This window comes from Chiloscyllium punctatum, chromosome 25 (assembly GCF_047496795.1).
Source record: "Chiloscyllium punctatum isolate Juve2018m chromosome 25, sChiPun1.3, whole genome shotgun sequence".
NCBI classification, from domain to species: domain Eukaryota; kingdom Metazoa; phylum Chordata; class Chondrichthyes; order Orectolobiformes; family Hemiscylliidae; genus Chiloscyllium; species Chiloscyllium punctatum.
The window spans coordinates 34,678,451-34,701,627 of NC_092763.1; the positions used below are offsets into that span (position 1 = coordinate 34,678,451).

Genomic DNA, 23,177 nt, shown 5'->3' on the forward strand with positions numbered 1-23,177 from the left:
CAACATGAACTTACAATTAATGTTTAAGATTTATTTTCTTTGGTAAAATATTCCATTTTGCAGAGTATGTAAAAACCTGGAGAAACTGAGTTACTGCAGATACTGGACAGTCAAAGTTGATAATGTTTGCAAAAAGCACTGGGTCAGGCACCATCTGAGAAGCAAGGAAGTCACCATTTTGGGCAGGACTCTTTAGGACTGGGGAGAGAGAAAGGGGCTAAGATCAATAGGGATGGTGATAGGTGGGTGAAGGTAGGTTAAGTCAAGAGGGCAGATGAGTCCGAGGGTTGAGGCTGGGATGGGGGGTGTTGTGGGGAGGGAGATTGAAAACAAGTAAATTGTGTTAAAGGCAGTAAAATTGTTAATTCAGTATCTTTTTCTGAAGAGCCATTGGAGCTGAAACATTAACTTTTGTCCACAGCTGTTGCTAGTCCTGAAAGTTCAATATCTTGATTTCCAAAGTGCTGGACTTTTCTTTGGACTAACCATCTCCCTAAATCTATTTCAGAAGACCCTGCCAATTCAATACAATGTTCTTTTGGAAGCAATTGAAAAACATCAAGCCATTCCTACCACTTGTTAACACCCATATGATTAGTGGTAACAATCAGAATATCACAACAGGTTTGCAACAACCTTTGCTTTGTCTTCAAATATACTGACTTTTTTGAAGTATAGTTTGGAGATATTTGGAAAAATGAATGCTTATTCTTATGTATTCAGAGGTTTAAAATGGCCCAGGATTGGAATTAGAATCTTTCACTTTGGGAACTTACTTTTGAAATAAAGTCAATATTGTATGGGGTGATTTCCAATATTTAACTACATTAGAACATGACTGCAACAGAGACACAGTAAAAGCCTAGACAACTTTCCATTGCTACCAGACTTGCAGTAGCTGTTTGATGTTTTATACATCTCCAGTTGGCTGGATGGTTCAGCAGGATGGGGGCTGATGGGAACATTTCACTTACAGTTTACTAGGATTTCATGAGGGTAAGTCTATTAAGGTCAGGTGAGAAACGAGACTATTATGGATGATGAGTAGCTAATGGCATCAACAAATTGCCAACGTTAATTCTAAAGACTGCAATATTTAGGCAGGTTGTAGACAAGATAAAAGTAGGGGTCTATGTTAATTGAGGCAACAACAATAAAATCATGAGAAGTAATTTATGCTATGATTCAGTGGCATACCTGGTCATGTTACAAAAGGACAGATTTCCTGCTGCCAGGAGGTAAATCACTGAGGTTTGCTACCAATCATTAGTAGAGACAAGATGGTTTTGAAAATCTAAATCCACTTCATGAGACTTATTAATCCAGTGTGATCATGAATAGAGTATATAGAAGCACAATTGGAAGGCCAGCACAAATTAAAGATCAGGCGATGCACTGGGCATCACCAGACACTAATTTCCACACTCTGCATTTCATGCAGATGGGTTGAACCCTCTGGTTAGTAATCGGTGAATATTGTGTTAAGATAGCTGAATGGTTGCAGCACTATATCAACCCAGGGAGAGTACACAGATAGACTTAGAGAAAAAGATTGTTCATAATGCCAAAGAAAGTCAATGCACAGGAAGTGGAGTGCCATTCATATAGACAGTGATGCCAGTTGTTAACAATGCCATGGAAAACAGATTGGTCACCAGTGGCAAGACATTTCCTAGACCATATCAAACTGAAATAGCTGTTCATTCAATTACTTCTGTCAAGATCCAGCAACAGATAAGGAAGAGTTGACAGCTTTAGTTACACAAAATGTTGAAGGGATTTCAAATACCAATTTTAGATAGTTTAACACAGTGCACCCTCCATTAGCACAGATACATTTACAACTTCCACCTCAATCCCCTGCAATTTGCCTAAACAGAGCCAAAGTGGATGCTATTTCCCTACCACTACACTCATCCCAGGAACAGCTGGATACAAGGACACCTACATCAGACTACAGCTCTGCCTTCAACACTATAATCCACTCCAGACTAATCTCAAAACTCCAGGACCGAGGTATCTGCTCCACCCTCTGCAACCGGATCCTCAGCTTCCTAAGCCACAGACCGCAATCAGAGAAGGTAGACAACTGCACCTCTTCCACGATAACTCTCAATAGTGGGAGCCCTCTAAGGATATGTTTTCAGGCCCCTATTGTATTCCCACAACTATTAAACCAAATTCAAGTTTGCTGATAATGCCATCACAGAAGAAAGGATATCAAACAATGATGAGTCAGAATAGAGGAGATAGAGGGCTTGAACTCAACACCAGCAAAACAAAAAGAACAGATCATTGACTTCAGGAAGAAAGGAGGATGAAATGCCCCGATCTACATCAACAGAGCTGGTGGTTACAGCCTGTGTGTTACTGTCCTTTCCTCAAAAAGTAAAAAAAAATGTTAATTTTGTGGTAGGGCTTAGCCTTTGTTTTTTGTATGTGTCTTCACTGTTTTTGATGTTTGGACTGAGCCCTTGTGGAAGATGTACATTTTACCAGAGGAGCGGTTCCTGTGGGGAGGCCTAGCCCTGGGACTGAGCGTCTGAAGACCAAACACCTGTGTGTGTGCTGGGAGGTCTGGAGTTTGGGTGAAGACCTTTCCTTATAGGGATTTGATCTGCTCCTAGAGTTAACTGCACCTGTACAATGTTTTATGTTCCTGAGAGTGGGCCTGGTTTTCCAAGGCTGGGCCAGGACTCCATGGCCTGAACACCTGTGTGCTGTGAGGTGTGCATTTGCTGCCTTCAGGAGTGGACTCCATTTTGGAACATGCACCTCAAGGACTGGAGTGGGCCCCATTCTATTTGGACTGTGTACCAGAAAGGACTTTTTTTCAGTAATTAACTGTATTGTGTTGTTTGTTGGGTCTATCACTTGCACTATCTTGCATATCCCTGGGTCTGGCAGGCCTTCCTGTGAGCTAGGAGGCTCATGGGGTGACAGCTTTCAGGACAACCTGAGAGCCAGAAGGGTGGGTAAGCCATCCTGGAACCTGAGGCTGTCCTGAAAACCAGGGGGTGGGTAGGGTGACTGGCACCAGGGCTGCCTGAGAGCCAGATGTTGGGTAGGCCGTTCTGAGCGCTGTCATCCCGAGAAGGGGTAATCGAGATGGGCTGTCCTAGGAGGCGGTTGAAAGGTGTGTCAGAGCAGCCAAGAGCCACAAGGCACGTAGGGGTAGGTTGAGATCCAGAAGGCTTGTGGGCTACCGTGCACGCTGTCGTCCCAGGGAAGGAGATGGGCTGTCCTTGGTCACTGGAAGGTAAGCCAAGATAGCCCACTGGGCGGACGGCGCATCCAGGTGGGTGAAAGCCCAATAATACATAGCCAGAAGGTGGGTAGTCATCCTCAGCGCTGTCACCCCGGGCAGGTACAGGGGCAGGCTGTCCTAGCAGTGGTCGAAAGATGCGTCAGGGCGGACCGAGAACTGGAAGGGGCATGAGGTGGACTGAGAGCCTGAAGGTGTGGGAGGGACAGGGGCTTGCTGGGTCTGTATTGTCTGCACTTTTGTATGTAACAGTATTGTTACATGTACAAATGTCATTGTCACAGTCTTTTCACATGTATAACAGGGATTTGAGGGTTGTCCTCATCTCCCTGTAACTGGTTGAACAGTAGTGTTTGGGGCCAGGCTTTGCTGCTCCTCTCCCTTGTAAAATTGCTGTAAATGTTAAGTTTTCCTTTTTGTAAGCTGTTTTGTAATTTTGTAATAAAATTATATATAAACAGGAATAAAAACTAGAAAGGATATCAAACAACAATGAGTCAGACTACAGAGGAGATAGAAGGCTTGGTCTCAACACCAGCAAAACAAAAGAACATATCATTGACTTCAGGAAGAAAGGAGGACGACATGCCCCCATCTACATCAACAGAACTGAGGTGGAGGGGGCAAGAACGTTAAGCTCCTACGAATGACTATAACTGACACATCTATATGGAAAGTCCAGGATAGGTTAACAGGCAAAAAGGCCTAACAATTCCTCTTCTTCCTCAGCTGGCTTAGGAATTCCAGCATGTGCATAATGACCACCTTTTCCAGATGCACCATACAGAGCATACTATCCTGGTGCTGCAATTGCTCTGCCCAGGTTTGTAAGAAACTACAGTAGGTCGTGTGCTCAGAGACCATCACAGAATCCAACCTCCCATCCATGGACTCCATTTACATTTCAGTGCCGCAGAAAGGCTGCCAACCACTTGTCCCATTCCAGTAATGCTTACTTACAGAAGCGCACACACACGCTGCTGAATGGAATCTAACTTAAAATAACGTGGAACTTGCTAATGTTCATTGTGCTTGCATGTCATACTCTAAGCACCCTATGAGCTGCCTGTATTGCTCACAAAACAAAGCTCAGGTAGATGTGATTACAATAAATCAAATCAAACCAAACTAAACCTACTGCTGCAAGTAACAAATGGTATAATATGGCGAGTACAGCATAGATGTGCAAGAGGTAACAAAGATATTGACAGCTGTGGCTTTGACTTGAAGTGAGGAGATGTCTCACAAAAGCTCTTTCTTGCCAATGCCTCGTCTCTGGTGTCAAGAGGGAAATTGCTTCAGCAGTAGAATAAATTGCGTGAATACTTGAGTTTACAGACACAGCACAATGCTCTGCACAAAAAGAAACCCATTCATAGTAGTAGTGGCTTTCTTTGTGTCACAAGAACACATGGCATCTCCACTGAATAAGGAGCGATATTCATGGATCACTGGAGAGAGTCAGTACAAATGATGAGCACTGATCGCCTTTGCATATCCTCATTGTGATAATACTGCATATGCAGTTGAAATAGAATAGACATATCTGTCACAAGGAGCTGAAACACTAAGGGAAACATAAGAACTCCTGTGGGTTAAAAGGAAATTAAGTAACAAAATGATCAAAAAGTACAGGACAAACAGCATTCCAGAAAATAGACAACCCAGAATCAAATTTTGGACATTCATATAAAATGGGGAAGTTGGTCCACATTTTTAAAAAAAGCTGTTCTGGGATTGTGCACTGGGTTCGGAGACAATTATGCAAGTAAGTACCCCTTGTAACCAATAAACACTGACCCAGATAATGACACCCATGAATAAGTAAATTTAAAAAAGCTACAACCTTGGAGCCAACCAGAATGCCATTCATGTGACCTGAATGGAGGGTTTTAGGGCTGTCTAATGATGTCGGCGCCCTGGCATCTTCCCCAAACCCATATGCAAACCTGCATTACAAGCAGATGCAGATAATGTAAACATTTCGGTAATACTTCCTGTTCAGAAAAATTACCTGTTTGCAAATAAAGTCTTGATAACCATGTGGGTATGATCAATGATTCCCCTCCACCTGGGGAAATATAGCTATGACTCTGAAGAAAAATGGTCACTGGCCTGAACCGTTCAAACTTCCAATACATTGAATCATTGGATGGTGCTTGAAATCCTTCATATGCCATGTTTATCTTAACGATACCTACAATGCACCAGATGAGAAGGGGTGCCATCATCACATTTGCTGCCATGGGCTCTGGATGTCTAAGACTTTCCATGATGTAAAGTTTTATTTCAGCATTGCCTCACTCCAGGCAGGTAATCTTCAGAGATATTGGTCCTTCATCTCCATAAAGCCAAACCTCTGACATAACACCCTTTAACCCAAGCAGCATTTTGAGAGTACAAAGTTGATTTGTTTGGCATTAGCTCTCCTGAGACACCTTAGCCATTGCAGTTGTTCCATGTAATTGCAGCCCCAATTCTAATTTCAATACAGAGAGGGAGGGGGACAAAAATTAGCACAATCAGAAATTTGATACTATGGGCAGATAAAGCCCACACACTCAAGTCTCTTTGCCCCATCTCCTTAGCCACTGCAGACAGAGGCATCCTTTGTCTCCACCAAGTGCACCCAAATGTGATAGAGACAAGAAACAACCTGCAGACCAATCCACAGTATGGCTTCTAATGAGGCAGTGAGAGCAAACTCCTACTGATAGCTTGTGGCATGTACAATATTAGAAAAATGCAGGAAAATGTCTGACAGTTAGTAGTTTAACAGACTTAATTTTCTGTGATTCAGACTGGTGGCACTCTTGGCTGTGTCATAAGTCTAATGTTCAAGTCTCACTTTGGGGTTGGAGTTCCAAAATCTAGACTGACAAGCCATTGCAGGACTGGCAGAACAGCAGAGAGTTTATCTTGCAAGTGAAGTGTAAAACCAAAATGTTCAGACTGTCTGCTCATACAGATATAAAAATTCCCATGACACTTTTTAAAGCAGAGAAATTATTCCCGATGAATTGACCAATGTTAATTCTTTATCAATACCACCAAAAAAATTCTGGTCATTTTCACATTGGGCCTTTTGACTGTTTGCTGCATACATATTGCTACCACATTTACTACAACAGTTCATGACGGGTGAAGTACAGGCTTCAAGTGGTCATGAAAATCAGACCTATGCATTTTTGTTTTGCTTGTGCATCACAGACCCATCCTGCCTTTCACATTGTGGAATCGATTAGTACCAAGTCAACAGAAAAAAAAAAGAAATGGTTTGATGCTGACCTGCACAATTTCACAGGCTGGCAATATTCTGGCACTGTTTATTATGTTGCTCTTCATACAAATGAGTGCAAATTCCATGTTGATTCATACAGATATGGAATCAAGGCTGGCAAATGGAATTGGGATACTGAATAGCCACAATATCCTGGCAACAGGTTGAATCGACTGAGAAAGTGAGGACTGCAGATGCTGGAGATCAGTCAAGTATGTGGGATAAGTACAGCAGGGCAGGCAGCATCCGAGGAGCAGGATAGATATTCCTGTTAATATTTTAACGTGCTGATTAGAGATGCAGCAGATAACAGTTGAGATCAGATTTACATAGGCATAACGACCAAAAAATATATTTAGAGCAAGAAGCCCAAGATAAGTCTAAAAATATTATAGTGCTATGATATACTTAATCTTTGGTTTGCTGTTGAAATAAGAATTGCACAGTCAAAATGAGAATGTCAAAAGAAAACTTGTGTTATAATCGCACTTTTTGCTGAATTGGTGGATTATACACAATGCCCATTTAAACATCTATTATTATGACAGATGATAAGCACAATGTCATGGAACACCATAGTGTTTTTGCCATTCCACTAATGCTCAGTCAATATCTTAGAAGATCCCACGTATGTCACTGACTGACTGCCACAAGAACTGTAATAGTTAAAGGAAAAGGCCCACTACAATCCTTGCAATCCAACCTTGGCAGGTGGGCAATAATGCAGCCTTTCCTTCCAACATTAGCAAGACCAGAGAATAAATGGAAACAAAGCTATTTTGCTTACTGCGGTGGCAATGGTTTCCTCACTCTCCCATCAATACAAAGGATTTTAAGTCAGAAACTGAGTGTATCAAAATTTGGAAGTCCAACTGAGGGTATAAAAACAAGTCTCGTAATTGCTGCACATCAAAAAGATAAAACATTCAGAAATTTTCATTCAAAAAGTTTAATTTAATAAAGAAATTCAAATGGAATGCCTTTGACACTTACCCAATCAATGCTGGCATAGGAAGGAAATAAAAACACATACATGACTTCATGCTAGTCTACAACTGAATATAAACAGACTGTTAACACTTCTATCTTATAAAGACTCCGTAATCACAAATTCAAAAATTCTTCAATAATGTCCTTTAAGAACTAAAATTCAAAACAAGCTAGTTGGGTAAATCAGCTGCTTGAGAATGGCAATTATAAAATTCACATCACAGCACAGACCTTACTACTAACTTACGGGGATTAATTGCATAAGAAACATATTTTGAAGATTCAATCCCATACTTCAACCGGTTTGCTGCTGACCAGTACGTAACTGATACTTTCCCTCACTCCAAGAAATAGAGTAATTGAATCAACCAACCAGGTAAATTGTATATAAATGGGGTATACTGCTGACTAATTTAGAAGTATAGTACAGGTATACAATACTTTATCTCAAATTCTGAAATTCGGCGTTTTTAATCGTAAAGTTTTTTTCTGCATATCAAGGTTGTTTGGCGAGCGAACAGGTGACCAAACTCCACACCCACTCGACCCACGTCACTCAAATGTGACATGTTGGCGTGGCTCAGCACTGGCAGGCGTCAACTGCATCTCAGCACTCGTACTAGTTACGCATGGGTCTGCTGTTCGGTAATTTTTTATTTCACTGTGAAAATGTCATTTATTCTGAAATCCGAAAAACTGGCCCCGAAGATTTTGGATAAAGGATTGTATACCTGTATTTAGCAGTTTACTATTCAAACTTGCTATAGAATACTGCTGAAAGTGTTCTCTTTTGGAATTATTTAAATTAACTGAAAACTTCAATTTCTTACAGAAATAGAAAGACTAATGGGCTGAATTTTTCTTTCCCCTTTCCCAATCAAATATTCTAGGTTTTACAAGGGTTATCTCAATTCATCTTCTTCTGAAGCATTCCAACTTCACATCAGGTGCCATGCAACTGCAATGCAGTCAATTTCTCTTTCAGTTGAAAACATGTCCAGAGATCAAACATTCACTGTGCAAACGTGAGACATTTGACCTTCTGTGCACAGGCAGTATCTTTGCAAGAGGTAAAAAAAAAGTCAGTTGATTTTTGGTACAGCAGGCAAATTAGCAGTAGCTGGAAATTGTGGAAGAATAACTAACAGCAATTGATCACCACCACAGAACACAGGATCTATTACATCATTTCAAATGTTACAGTAGATTTAGTGGAGTAGTTGACAGGATCAGTAACTTAAAATTTTCTTGAAACTTTTAAACTTACTGCACCACATCACAAGAAATACTGTTTAAATTTTCACTTCAACACGCTTGGGTGTAAGTTTTTGTACCTTGGGGTAGGGACATTCCAAACTGACACCTAGCGAGTTCACAAGATTTTGGGGTGACAAGCTCCAAGGCAAAGGTGGCTGCGAAACTTGAACTGTATTTTGACAGCTTTGAGGTCCCCTTTTAATTGGTTTTATTTCCTGTTGGTAGACATGCCTCAATAGCCTGTTTGGAGGCTCAAATGCCTCTGAACCACAGCCAATAAAAAGTGAGCGTGAAATTTTCTCAGCAGTTTTAAACACTATACCCCACCAATATATATCTACCATGTGGGATCCCATTCATCAATCCATACCCCTAAATCCCCACATCCAAACTTTCACTTGAACCACAAGGCATTAAAATGGGTTCTTTGTTGAAAAAGAATTATTGGTAAGCACCGCCTTAAGGGAGTAGGCAAGTTTAGTTAAACATTGCACATTTGGAGCGCTGTAAGGATATTAGATACTCAACTTACAAAGTTAAACAATGTTCTCAGCTGCTCCTGCAGAATGCAAAAAGTACTTGAGAAAGATAGACTCCTAATGTTCATGCAATATAGTTTGATCAATTGCAACATTACCACATACAAAAAACAATGATGTGGCTCTTATGAACCAATCTTTAAATAAATTGCAAGCTTCGAATAGAACTGAACAAAGGAATGTTCAAGCACTTGGCAACTACAGACAGCTCCAAACATTATCTCATTTTTTTGCCTTCTTCTGTTGTGCATTGATTTAAGAAAGGAATGATAAAGAAATTAAATGTTAAAGCATCAAGACAAATTGTGATTGATTTCGCTATTTAAAAGACTGAGTAGTACATAATTTTACCTCAAGATCAAGATCAGTTTGGAGAGTTTGGATTTCCAATGCATAAATATGCAAACTATATTTAAAGATACCTACATGACACAACCTGACTTCATATAACTGGGCTGATGATGCAATCAACAGGAGCCCAGGAGGCAGAATCCTGGCACAGACAGTCTCTGACTTCTAAAACCTGTCTTTACAAAATATTGTTCATTACCAGAAACTGAATTTTTCACTCGTTTGATTTAAATTGGACTTCTGCCCAGCCAGCTGGGCTTTCACTTCATCAGGTGCCAGCAGTTTGCGAATCTTTGGGCTTTCCTCAATAACAGCCTTCTTTCCATTTGTCTTCTGTCACAGTGCTGTGTGTCTTCGGGAGTTGCAGTGTCCTGATAATAAGGGAAATTCAGTTAGTTCCAAATCATGTAATCGAACACCCAGACAAGCTCACAAAAACAAACACTTTGTTGAAGCAAACCAACAGGAGTGCCCAGAATACTGTCAGGAATCAACTGGCAATGATCAGTCTCCAACTAGTATGTAGTCTGTTAAATGAGAGAAAAAAACATTATCCCCATTCCTCTTCCTTTTACCTATACGTATATTCTTTTATGTCTATCCATCTCAAATCAGCTGGCTATGCGTCTATTGCATGACTATCTGAATATTCTCCAATTACCTGACTTTTTTATTTACATTCTTTGCCATTTCCAAATTTCATTCCCCACCCTGACTTTTCGATTTCTTCACCTTCAGAATTTTATTTGCTATGTTGGCAATGATGGCTGAAAACAAGTGGGCAAAAATATAGCTGTGACAGGTGGAAATCTTTTGCAAGTTAGTATGGCAAGCACGAAGTTGATCAAGTACATTGATATTTTTAAATTGTCAAGTTAGCATATTATTTTGGCAAGTAGCATTTTTGTGAGGATACTCTCAAGATCACCATGTCTACCGAGATAAAGCTCCTTTTTGACTCTTTTTAAGAGAAGTGAAAGTGCATCAGCAGACTTTAGCAGGCTGCTTCTCATTTAAATACCTTGGTCCAGAAGGCTGCATTTCAAGAATATGCAGCTGGACCAATGTACAAAAAACCCTAAAATATAGACATGATGTAAGAATTCATAATGGTCTGTGCGAGTGTCCCCCTGGGTATTTTTATGTCTCTCTGCCATGGTCAAAAACAAATCACTTTAAGAGGGTGCACAGGACATGCCAGGGGTAAACTAAGTACAGACCCAGAGTTTGACTTATTCATTCAGAGCATTTGGAACCTCAATATGTTAAATGGCTTGCAGTATCATAGCCAATGAAGAGTAGCTATGGTAGAGAACACCTGGTGTCAATATATCACTTGACGATTCTAATTCCAAGTTGACAGAATATTGATGGTTAGGGAAATTATCCAAACTGAAGTTAATTGCCAAGCCATTTATTTGGAGGGGTTTGGAAAGTTCTTGCTTTTAAACAAAATTCTCATATCTTGATTAAAGTGATACATTTCCTTTTCTCAAAGAGAAAAATAAACTCAACAGTTTTCCTGATTAGTGTTGCAGTTGTCCTTGCTAATACAAAGACTTTGAACATCAAGTTATGCTTCTTTTATCTTTAATTGAAATAACCAATACATACCTTCTTGATGGCTGCAAAAGCTTGGTCTTGGAAACTGTGGAAGTGGGAGTGCAAGTGCTAGCAACCCGTGACTTAGTAGGGGTGCTCCTAGGAACAGGAGCTGAACTAGAAGATCTCCCAGTCGTGGCAATGCCAGTAGGTGAAGAAATGCTTGAACAAGTTGGAGACTGGATTCTACGAACAGTACTCCCAGAACATGGGTATCCTGTTTTCACTGGATGCCTTGTTGTCAAGGGAGAATTACTGTTTGCAATAGCTTTCACTGGCTGTCTGCTGGAGGGAGAAATCTGGCTACTGTTCCCAGTAGTGTACTTGAGCTTACCAGATGAACCTAGACAAAATAAGAAGATAAATTATTAATAAAGACACTGATCTGTAGAAGCATCTTCCATATAAAGCTACTTTATCTTTTCAAGATGACAGCTAAAATTTAAAAATATGGACTAAGAACAAAATTTCAAAACAGTGAATTCTATTCCGACCATAAATAAGACATACACAGCTAAATTTATCCATTTGACAGAACTGATAAAACTTATGATACATCAGATAGCTAAGCTGCTCCAGCATAAGATTTTGACTAAACATTTACTACAATAACTGAAAAAAACAACACCCATTTTCCACTCAAGAACCATGCGTCCTTCAGGACTCAATATCAAGTTACAACAATTGCAGAGCACGATGCCTTCCTTCCATGTTTATTACCCACCCCCACACCCAGGTACTATAATGAAATGGGTTGCTTTCAGCACAGCCCACCATTTTTCACACTTAGCCTCCATTATCACCTATCAAGCTTCACTTCTCCCCAGCTTACTATCAACAATCCCTTTGGGTGCTCATCTTCTTTCCTCCCTCTCTCCTGAAGTTCCTCTTTATTAGTCAAAACGGTTGTCACTCTGGATAATTTGAACAAAGCAAAAAATATAAATACTGGGAATCTGAAACAAATACCAAAAAAAAAGGCAAGAGTCAGCAGGTCAGGCAATACCTGAGGAGCAAAAAAAAAAGGCCTAGTGATCCTTCATTAGGATGATGCCTAATCGTAGTATTTCTCCAAATTTTCTATTTTGTACCAATGAGTTCCTGCCTAGATCACAGAACAGAAGAAATTAGTTGTGCTGCTAATTAGGTATCTCTCTAAGAGCGTGATATTCAGAATTAAGTTTCTGGGTGAATTGGCAATAGGGTTATTCTGTTTACATTCAGGCTTATTTAACAATTAAACTGCAATTCATCCCAAATCAAAGGCCAATCCTGTAAGGGTGCACACCTGGAATCCTTTTCAATTGTTGCCCGAGAACTATGTCTGTGCAGCATTAGCTCAAGGAAAGGAAAACAAGAAAAAAAAGGCTACCTCAAACACCAGACCACATTAAATTGGATATTAAAAATTTTGCAATTTAAAATCTGAAATACCCAAGTCCCTCAAGTTGAGAGATAAATTTTCAAACTGACCAATGGCCCTGTAACTTCAGAATTGGATTGATTATTGTTATGGAGGATAATTAACAGAAAAGCCTTATGTTCAATCTTACTTTGAAATTCTGAATTAAAACAGAAACCAAGTGGGCCCATCATAAAATTTATCTGGCAGGTTAATTTCACATTTGAAAACACTGAAAATATGTGCTTCACGTGAGCGATTGGTTAATGTTTTCCTCATTTCTCAGAGCAGATCCAATGCAACATACCGGTCGAAGACTGCTGCAATCGTGAAATTCGACTGCTGGGTATTTGCAAATTAGATTCAAAGCTTCGACTGTTTCTACCCGAATCAGAGCAGCGAATTCCAGACTTGGCCAGATTGGGCATACTACGACGCATTTCCTCTGTAACAAAATGAAATGAAGCAAGGCTTAGCTCAGCCAGCTTATATACAACTCCAGTCTAACACTGTGGTTGACTTAATGCTCCCAAACAGCACTGGTTAACAAATGCCACTTTGAGAGTCATCAATATCTCAAGAACAAAAAGTTTTTTTTTAACACGTGCAACATTAAGAAAATCCAGAAGATGAGCACTTTGTCCATAAGGAAAGGTGGGTGTGTTTATTATCAACAATTAGATAGACTATGATAGAATATTCTAGAATCACAAGTTCAATATCAAAAGAAAGGATTGCACTGAACAAGATTCATGGAAGCTTTCACTTCCTTAAAACAATCTCCAGGAACTTCTTACTCAATTTAACTATAGATTTAGTACCTTGATTTTTTGTATAATTCATTAGCTCCGATACACGACCCTGCAAACAGCGCCGTGAAGGCCGAACTCTGCCTGCAGTTGCTGCGCCACGAACTGGAGATTGCGATCGAGGTGAATTTCGTGGAGAAGGTGAATACCTATGCACACTGTGCTGGGGTAATGAGTAATCATATTCATCTTCATCATCCAAACTGTAAGTATCAAATTCCTGATCACTGTAAGTACCTCTCCAGAGGGAATTTAATGAGGCACTAGAGCTGCGGCGGGATGCAGATGCTGAACTAGAAGCATAGTCCTGACGGAGACCTTTAGAAAGAAAACAAACAGTCTCATTACTAGAATTTTGTTCTCTTTGCCCATCTCTCAAACTGCAATCTGAAAAGCACACCCAGACAGCCATGGACATCACATAGCAACACGACCTAGCAATGGGGCAAGACCAAACTCTTAAAATCGTATACGGATTTGGTCAGCATATTTAAGGAGGGAGACAATTTTTACACAGTACAGCAGAGATTCACTATATCGATTTATGGGATGAGGGGTTTGTCCTTCAGCGAGAAGTTGAGTAAATTGGGCTTATTCTCTCTGGAGTTTTAGAAGAATGAGGGATGACCTGATAGAAATATTAAAACGATCACTAAAAGGATGGCAAGAGGTTGTTTGCCATGCCTGGGAAATGGAGAACATGTGGACAATGTCAAGATAATGAGCTGACCATTCAAGACCAAATTGAAAATACATTTCTTCAAAGGGTTATGATGTTTTGGAATTCTCAGCCAGAAATGGTAGTGGATGGTCCATTGTTATCCATATTTGTGACCAAGGGTGCCAATTATTTTTCCTCAGGGAATCTCAAAGGATATGGGGAGCAAGCAGAAGCATCAACTCAAAGCTTAAGATTGGCCATGATTGGACAGAATGGCAAAGCATGGCTTGGGGGAAACGAAATAGTTGCCTCCTGCTCCCATTCTTTATGGCGAGGCTATTCCACATAACAGTATTATCTTGTTTTCACTTGAGTAACTTCACATATTTTCCACTTACTTTCTTCCTGTAATCGAGCCATTATCTGGACATCTGTCAAATCTTGCAATTTATACCCCATGGAGATGGAGTCATCGGAAGTGCTCAACTCACTGTCAATGGATGACTGGGAACTTAGTGCTGAGTGAATATTTGAATAACCTTTATAATCAAAGAGATGAAAAAAAAAGAAGTGAAATATAGTAATTAGCTAAAGCACATTTACAGGAACAATTTACCAAAGTACTCAAATCCAATTGAGTATTAGGCAGCTGCAAATATTTTGCCATTCAAACGGAGTCGGATGATCAATTTGTCAGTTTCTTGTTGATTCAGACTGGCACCATTTCTCTGCTGATTCAAATGGATTCATAATTTTAAAAGCTAATTTGAAAACTATTAGTAACTAAACAAACATCACATTACATCAAATTTTTAAAAACACACTTTTTAAAAAACAGCCTCAGTTACACGAACATCAATCATCTGAATTTCAGATTATCCAAACACTATCTCATGGTCCTGTAAAAACGTTATCCGAACAGTTATCTGAACAAAATACTCCCTGCCCATCTCGTTAGATAATCATGGTTGTCCTGTTTTTGTAGATATACGGAATATTCACACACATGTTGGGACATGATTTTCTTAGAATATACAGCAGTGCACTACAATCAGAACAACCAGTGTATGCAATAAGAAATATACTGAAACATCAGAGATAGTGGTGCAAGAGGATTGTTGTTGCTTTTCATTATTGGAATCAAGAGCTCAAACCAAAATCCACAATGATTACATAAATGTTTTCTCCACTTAAGAGACTCCAATGTGACCTGAATGGGAATGGGAATTGATGAAACATTTAGGCAACAGACTGGAGACTAAACTGGTCCAATCTGGACAAGCTCGTGTAAGCAATCAGAAAAATAAAATTCAAATTGAGGGACTCAACTTTATACAGCGAATAAATAAAGTAGGAATTTTATTTTTCACCTAACATGTGACTCTACTGAGCAAAAAGTAGTGTAAATTGTTGCTTATACCAAGGTTAGGATTCGACGTTTTCACCATCGCAGCCCGGGTTCGATTCCTGGTCAGAGAACAGGCACTGTTAAATTACATTATTTAATGCATTATTGCATTCAAAATATCAAGATTAAGCAAACATTTGTGAATTTAAAATCATGTTTTGGATTCTGGGTAATCTAAGATGAATAACAGGAAAAATTTCTGGCTGTTAACAGCTGCTCCTTTTTTTTGAGGTATTTTAGGTGCTGAAGGTGATTTCCTTGAATTCCAGGAGCAGCTGTTAATATGCTGTTACATTGTTTTGGAACTTTGGAGGAAAAAGAAAGTCAAACCAGCAGTTTTAAAGGGAAGAATAGACAAAGAAAGCACATGGTGAGGTCAGTGCAAGAGAGAGAGAGAGAGAGATAAAGAAACTGACACTGCCTTTGCTGTTTGAACTCACGTATCGCTGGACATCGGAGAGAGAGTGAGAAAATTAACAAACAGTGAAATTCACAACTGATCTTGGAGGAACTGTTGGGTGAAGTTCACAGCACAGAAACAGATAAGTGTACTGTTGTCTTAAGTGTGATCTACAGAAAGGCTGCAGTAGTGAGTAGAATGGGTCGTTTATTGATTGGGTGTTTTTGGAGGTGTCTCTTGATGAAACTTAAAATATAAGTCATAACTATTAATTTAACCTGGGGCAGTGTTTGTAGAGGAATAAGACAATGCTATTTTCTGTGTCTATAGATTGAGGATGCAAGAATGGCCTTTAGTAGAGTGAAATGTGGGAGTTTAAAAGAGAGATTAAGGATTACAGCAGATTATATCTGCCATAAATGCTGTTGGTTTTGAATCTTATTAGATTGAATGGATCAGTTGGAGAGACAGTTAGAAGCAATGAGGAACTTGCAACAACAACATTATGTGATGGATGGCAGTTATTGGAATGGGGGAAAGTCTCCGATACAGTCACGTAGATGAGTTTACGCCAGGAAAGGAAGAGAGGTAGGCACTTAGTGCAGAAGTTTTTTGGGGCTAAACCCATTTCAAACAAGTAGGCTGTCTTGGAAAATTTTGGGGCGCGGGGGGTGGGGGGGTGGTGAAGAGATTGAATCTCAGGGGGATATAGCACAAACAGCCAGGTTTCTGGTATTGAGACTAGCTCTAATGCAATGAAGAGTACATCGGCTTCCAAGAGTTCAACTGTGTTAGGGGATTCTCTAGATCAAGGCATAGACAGACGATTCTGTGGCCAGTAGCGAAAAATCAGAATGGTGTGTTGATTCCCTCGTGCCAGGATCAAGGATGTCTCAGAGAGGGTGCAGAATGTTCTCACAGGGGAGAGGGGTCATTGTCCACATCGGAACTAACAACATAGGAAGGGAAAAGGTGGAGAGTCTGAAGGGGGATTACAGAGAGTTAGGCAGAAATTTAAAAAGGAGGTCCTTGGGAGTAGTTATATCTGGATTACGCCTGGTGCTGCGAGTTAGCGAGGGCAGGAACAGGAGGATACAGCCTCCTATGCATGGCTGAGGAGCTAGTGTATGGAAGAAGGATTCACATTTTTGGAACATTGGAATCTCTCCCAGGGTAGAAGTAGTGACCTGTACAAGGAGGACAGGTTGCACCCAAATTGGAAGGGGACTCATGTACTGGCAGGGAAATTTGCTGGAGATGCTCAGGAGGATTTAAAGTAGTAAGGTTGGGGGGGGGGGGGGGGGAGAAAAGAGGTGGGACCCAGGGAGATAGTGAGGAAAGAGGTCAATCCAAGACTAACAGTTTAGAACAGAAGCAAATCAAATAGTCAGAGCAGGAGAAAGTAAAGACTGCAGATGCTGGAGATCAGAGCTGAAAATGTGTTGCTGGAAAAGCGCAGCAAGACAGGCAGCATCCAAGGAACAGGAGAATCGACGTTTTGGACATAAGCCCGAAAGAAGGGCTTATGCCCGAAACGTCGATTCTCCTGTTCCTTGGATGCTGCCTGACCTACTGCGCTTTTCCAGCAAATAGTCAGAGCAGGCAAGGACACGGTAGAACGAAAATTATAAACTGCATTTATTTCAATGCAAGGGGCCTAACAGGGAAGGCAGATGAACTCAGGGCATGATTAGGAACATGGGACTGGAATATCATAGCAATTACCGAAACATGGCTCATGGATGGACAGGATTCATGGATGGACAGGATTGGCAGCTTAATGTTCCAGGATACAAATGCTACAGGAAGGATAGAAAGGGAGGCAAGAAAGGAGGGGGGAGTGGCATTTTTGATAAGGGATAGCATCACAGCTGTGCTGAGGGAGGATATTGCTGGAAATACATCCAGGGAAGTTATTTGGGTAGAACTGAGAAATAAGAAAGGGATGATTATTGCAATTGTATTATAGACCCACTAATAGTCAGAGGGAAATTGAGAAACAAATTTGTAAGGAGATCTCAGCTACCTTTAAGAATAATAGGGTGATTATAGTAGGGGATTTTAACTTTCCAAACATAAATTGAAACTGCCATAGTGTTAAGGGTTTAGATGGAGAAGAATTTGTTAAGTGTGTACAAGAAAATTTTCTGATTCAGTATGTGGATGTACCTACTAGAGAAAGTGCAAAACTTGACCTACTCTTGGGAATTAAGACTTTTCAAGTGATGGAGGTGTTAGTGGGGTAGCACTTTGGGGCCAGCGACCATAATTCCATTAGATTTAAAATCCTGATGTGAAAGGATAGACCAGATCTAAAAGGTGCTGAAATTCTAAACTGGAGAAAGGCCAATTTTGATGGTATTAGACAAGAACTTTCAAAAGCTGATTGGGAGCAGATGTTCGCAGGAAAAGGCATAGCTGGAAAATGGGAAGCCTTCAGAAATGAGATAACGAGAATCCAGAGAAAGTATATTCCTGTTAGGGTGAAAGGAAAGGCTGGTAGGTATAGGGAATGCTGGATGACTAAAGAAATTGAGGGTTTGGTTAAGATAAAGAAGGAAGCATATGTCAGGTATAGACAGGATAGATCGAGTGAATCCTTAGAAGAGTATGAAGGCGTAGGGGTATACTTAAGAGGGAAATCAGGAGGGAAAAAAAGGGGACATGAGATAGCTTTGGCAACCAGAATTAAGGAGAATCCAAAGGGTTTTTACAAATACATTAAGGACAAAAAGGTAGCTGGGGAGAAAATAGGGCCCCTCAAAGATCAGCAAGGCAGCCTTTGTGCGTAGCCGCAAAAAATGGGGGCGATATTAAACAAGTATTTTGCATCGTATTTACTGTTGAAAAGGATATGAAAGATTTAGATTATAGGGAAATAGATGGTGACATCTCACAAAATGTTCAAATTACAGAGGAGGAAGTGCTGGATGTCTTGAAATGCATAAAAGGTGGATAAATCCCCAGGACCTGATCAGGTGTACTCTAGCTTCCCACAGAGTTCTAGAGAAGTGATTGCTGGGCCTCTTGCTGAGATATTTGTATCATCGATAGTCACAGGTGAGGTACTGGAAGACTGGCGGTTGGTTAACATGGTGCCACTGTTTAAGAAGAGTGGAGAGGACAAGCCAGGGAACTACAGACCAGTGAGCCTGACGTTAGTGATGGGCACGTTGTTGGAGGGAATCCGGAGGGACAGGATGTACATGTATTTGGAAAGGCAAGGACTGATTAGGGATAGTCAGTATGGCTTTGTGCATGGGAAATCATGTCTCACAAACTTGATCGAGTTTTTTGAGGAAGTAACAAAGAGGATTGATGAGGGCAGAGCAGTAGATGTGATCTATATGCATTTTAGTAAGGCATTCAACAAGGTTTCCCATGAGATTGATAAGCAAGGTTAGATCTCATTGAATACAGGGAGAACTAGCCATTTGGATACAGAACTGGCTCAAAGATAAAAAACAAAGGATGATGGTGGAGGGTTGTTTTTCAGACTGGAGATCTGTGACCAGTGAAGTGCCACAAGGATCGGTGCTGGGTCCTCTACATTTTGTCATTTACATAAATGATTTGGATGCGAGCATAAGGGATAGTTAGTAAGTTTGCAGATGATACCAAAATTGGAGGTGTAGTGGACAGTGATTAGGGATACCTCAGATTACAACAGGATCTTGACCAGATGGGCCAATGGGCAGAGAAGTGGCAGCTGGAGTTTAATTCAGATAAATGCGAGGTGCTCCATTTTTGGAAAGCAAATCTTAGCAGGACATATACACTTAATTGTAGGGTCCTAGGGAGTGTTGCTGAACAAAGAGACCTTGGAGTGCAGGTGCATAGCTCCTCGAAAGTGGAGTCCCAGGTAGGTAAGATCGTGAAGGTGGTGTTTGGTATGCTTTCCTTTATTGCTCAGAGTATCGAGTACAGGAGTTGGGAGGTCATGTTGAGGCTGTACAGGACATTGGTTAGGCCACTATTGGAATATTGCATGCAATTCCGGTCTCCTTCCTATCAGAAAGATGTTGTGAAATTTGAAAGAGTTCAGAAAAGATTTAAGGATGTTGCCAGGGTTGAAGGATTTGAGCTATAGGGAGAGACTGAACAGGCTGGGGCTGTTTTCCTTGGAGTGTCAGAGGCTGAGGGGTGACCTTATAAGGGGCATGGATAAGATAAGTAGACTTTTCCCTGGGGCTGGGGAGTCCAGAACTAGAGGGCATAGGTTTAGGGTGAGAGGGGAAAGACATAAAAGAGACCTACGGGGCAACATTTTCACACAAAGGGTGGTACATTAATGGAATGAGCTGCCAGAGGAAGTGGGAGGCTAGTACAATTGCAACATTTAAGAGGCATTTGGATGGTTATACGAATAGGAAGGGTTTAGAGGGATATGGGCCGGGTGCTGGCAGGTGGGAGTAGATTAGGTTGGGATATCTGGTCGGCATGGACGGGTTGGACCGAAGGGTCTGTTTCCAAGCTGTACATCTCTATGACTCTATAATATGAACAGATTGTGAAATAAATGTGATAGCACACAAAGATGACAATGCAAGTATTACATTCCAAGATGTTAGCTAAAATTTTGGGCTTATTTATTCTTCCATAGCATTACTGGTAAGGCCCACTAGACAGATCCCTAATGGTCCTTCAGCAGTCTTGTTAGGTAATTTCAGACAGCAGTTGCAAGTCAATCACATTCAAGGCAAACCAGACAAGGATAGCAGATTTCGCTCTCCTAAAAACTGAACTCTGTATTATGATTACAAAAAAGAGTCACTATTCGACAAGCTTTGGTTTCCAGATGCTATAAAAATCTTAAATTTTGGCCTTCATTTCTCAGTCCCCACTACATTAACCTGTGGTGCTGGCTTACCAGCCAAGTGACATTACCATGATGCCATCATCTTCTCTAAGCCTACCACAAAAACTTCAGCTCCTTTAATACAGCTGATAGGAGTTGTATGGGTTGGTGGGGTGGGGTGGGGAGGTTGTTCTACCCTTAACCAGAAACTGAACTGCTTTAGCCATATCAACTGAACCTACAAGGCACAAGTCAGATGTATGATGGAATACTGCCTACTTGCGTGGACGAATATTTAGGAGGCAGGGTGAGTAATTTTGCAGATAACACCAAAATTGGTGGTCTCGTTAATAGCGAAGGGTATCCAAGATTAGAAAAGGGATCTCGATCAACTGGGCCAATGGGCTGAAGAGTGGCAAATGGAATTTAATGTGGATAAATGCAAGGCTTTGCATTTTAGTATAACAAAGACAGGACTTGTACATTAGGTTGAGGTTTAGGGTGTAGGTTTGCTCGCTGAGCTGTAGGTTTGATATCCAGACATTTCATTACCTGGCTAGGTAACATCAACAGTGGCGACCTCCAAGTGAAGCAAAGCTGTTGCCACCAGCAACCATCCCAACACACACAAATGAAGCTGTATCAGAACACTATTCCAATGAGCCACATCACACTGTTTTCCAAAGTTCGTCTGTGCTGCAGAGGAGACCCACCGATACAACGTATTCAAGAAGAACGGATACTCAAAAAAAAAAGTGTGCAGATTCCTCAAGGACAAACCACGACAAGCAGACCAAACACAGCCAGAAACCCTAACAACCTTACTATACATCAAAGAAGTTTCAGAAAGGACAGCCAGACTACTAAGACCCCTCGGAATCCTAGTAGCACACAACACTCTCAAACAAAAACTAATAAACTTAAGACCCAGTACATCCCATGGACAAAACCAAAGTCGACTATAAAATTCCATGCAAGGACTGCCACAAACACTACGTGGGACAAACAATAAGAAAGTTAGCCACCAGGATACACAAACACCAACTAGCCACAAAAACACACGACCCTCTCTCCCTCATAGCCCTACACACTGAGGAAAAAAACCACCATTTCGACTGGGACAACACATTTATCCTGGGACAGGCTAAGCAAAGACATGCCAAAGAATTCCGAGAGGCCTGGCACTCCAACTGCAACGCCATAAACATACACAGATCTAGATACCATCTATCAACCCCTCAGAAAATGAACAGGAAATGACATCACCACAAACCCCAGGAACCCCATCCAAGACAAACATATAAATAGAAAGCAGGAGTCAACAGCTTCACTTCATTTGGAGGTCGCCACTGATGTTGTTACCTAGCCAGGTAATGAAACATCTGGATATCAAACCTACAGCTCAGTGAGCAAACCTACACCCTAGGACTTGTACAGTTAATGGTAGGGCCATGAGTAGTGTTGTGAGAGACAAATAGGAGTTCAGGTACATAGCTCTTTGGAAGTTGCATTACAGGTAGACAGGGTGGTCAAGAAAGCACTTAGCTTGCGCTGATTGCTCAGATCATTGTGTATCCGAGTCAGGACATCTGTGGAGTTTGTGCAGGACGTGGCCGAGGAAGAGGCCACCTTTTGGAGTACTATGTACAGATGTGGTCACCCTGCTATTGAATGATATCAAATTGGAGAGGGTTCAGAACAGATTTGCACATGCACCTACTTGTACTTCCATTCATTTGAATGTCATGAACACATGATTTGCTGTGACGTGTACAGTCTAGAATGAACTATATCGTTACAAACATTCCTAAAGAAATACTTCACCAATCCCATCCATATTTATTCAATTGCTTTTGTGGATAACTTTTGTACCCCAAATCTCTACTTGTGCAAAAGGGCATGTGTAATTTTTATAAATCAGCAGGCAAATTATAAAACATTTTCCAAATGACCCACTAATAAAACTCCAAAAGACAACATAAAAATGGAATACAATTACTGAAAAAAAAAACTCGAGAGGACATGCAAAAAAAGTGTCCACAGAAGTCAAAAATCAAGAATGGTCAAGTTGGCAAAAAGAATTTGGACAAAATAACTTTACAAAACAACAAAGTACTTCTACTTGGCACTTTCCTATTTTTTCTTTGTTTGAAACACACTGATCCACATTGGCAAATTCAAGATTTCTTTTTATTTGATAATTTTGTACAAAATCTACACATCCCAATTTTTTAGAAACTGCATTCCCTTTACCTTGTACGGTACAACTGATGGAAAAGAGGCACTGTAGAATTTAAGTCCACTTAAGTCATGAATTTGCAAGTTGAGGAGTTTGCAAAGATTGCCTTGAGATGCAATTCAAAATCCTTTCCACTCTGACACTAAGACACACAAATGGAAATTGGGACATAACAC

The 23,177-nt window shown here is 40.6% G+C and overlaps 2 protein-coding genes across 5 annotated transcripts in view; one reads left to right on the forward strand and one right to left on the reverse strand.

The window, feature by feature from the left end:
* Positions 1–3,747, forward strand: part of sybl1 (synaptobrevin-like 1) — a 29,863-nt gene extending 26,116 nt beyond the window's left edge. Inside the window, exon 8 of one of the 3 annotated variants that reach the window (XM_072594995.1) lies at positions 1,880–3,664. In XM_072594995.1, coding sequence (XP_072451096.1) covers positions 1,880–2,119 — 240 coding nt within the window. In that variant the 3' untranslated portion in view covers positions 2,120–3,664. Of the gene's footprint in view, positions 1–1,879; positions 3,666–3,726 lie in introns of those variants that run through there. The other 2 variants (XM_072594996.1, XM_072594999.1) reach the window with 2 other exon arrangements.
* Positions 3,748–7,478: 3,731 nt separating this feature from the next.
* LOC140495837 (SLAIN motif-containing protein-like) overlaps positions 7,479–23,177 on the reverse strand; it is a 37,076-nt gene continuing 21,377 nt past the window's right edge. For both annotated transcript variants that reach the window (XM_072594992.1, XM_072594993.1), the window contains 5 exons: positions 14,555–14,695; positions 13,508–13,813; positions 12,994–13,131; positions 11,297–11,627; positions 7,479–10,053 (listed from right to left, as the gene is read on the reverse strand). In XM_072594992.1, coding sequence (XP_072451093.1) covers positions 9,987–10,053; positions 11,297–11,627; positions 12,994–13,131; positions 13,508–13,813; positions 14,555–14,695 — 983 coding nt within the window. In that variant the 3' untranslated portion in view covers positions 7,479–9,986. The remainder of the gene's footprint in view (positions 10,054–11,296; positions 11,628–12,993; positions 13,132–13,507; positions 13,814–14,554; positions 14,696–23,177) is intronic.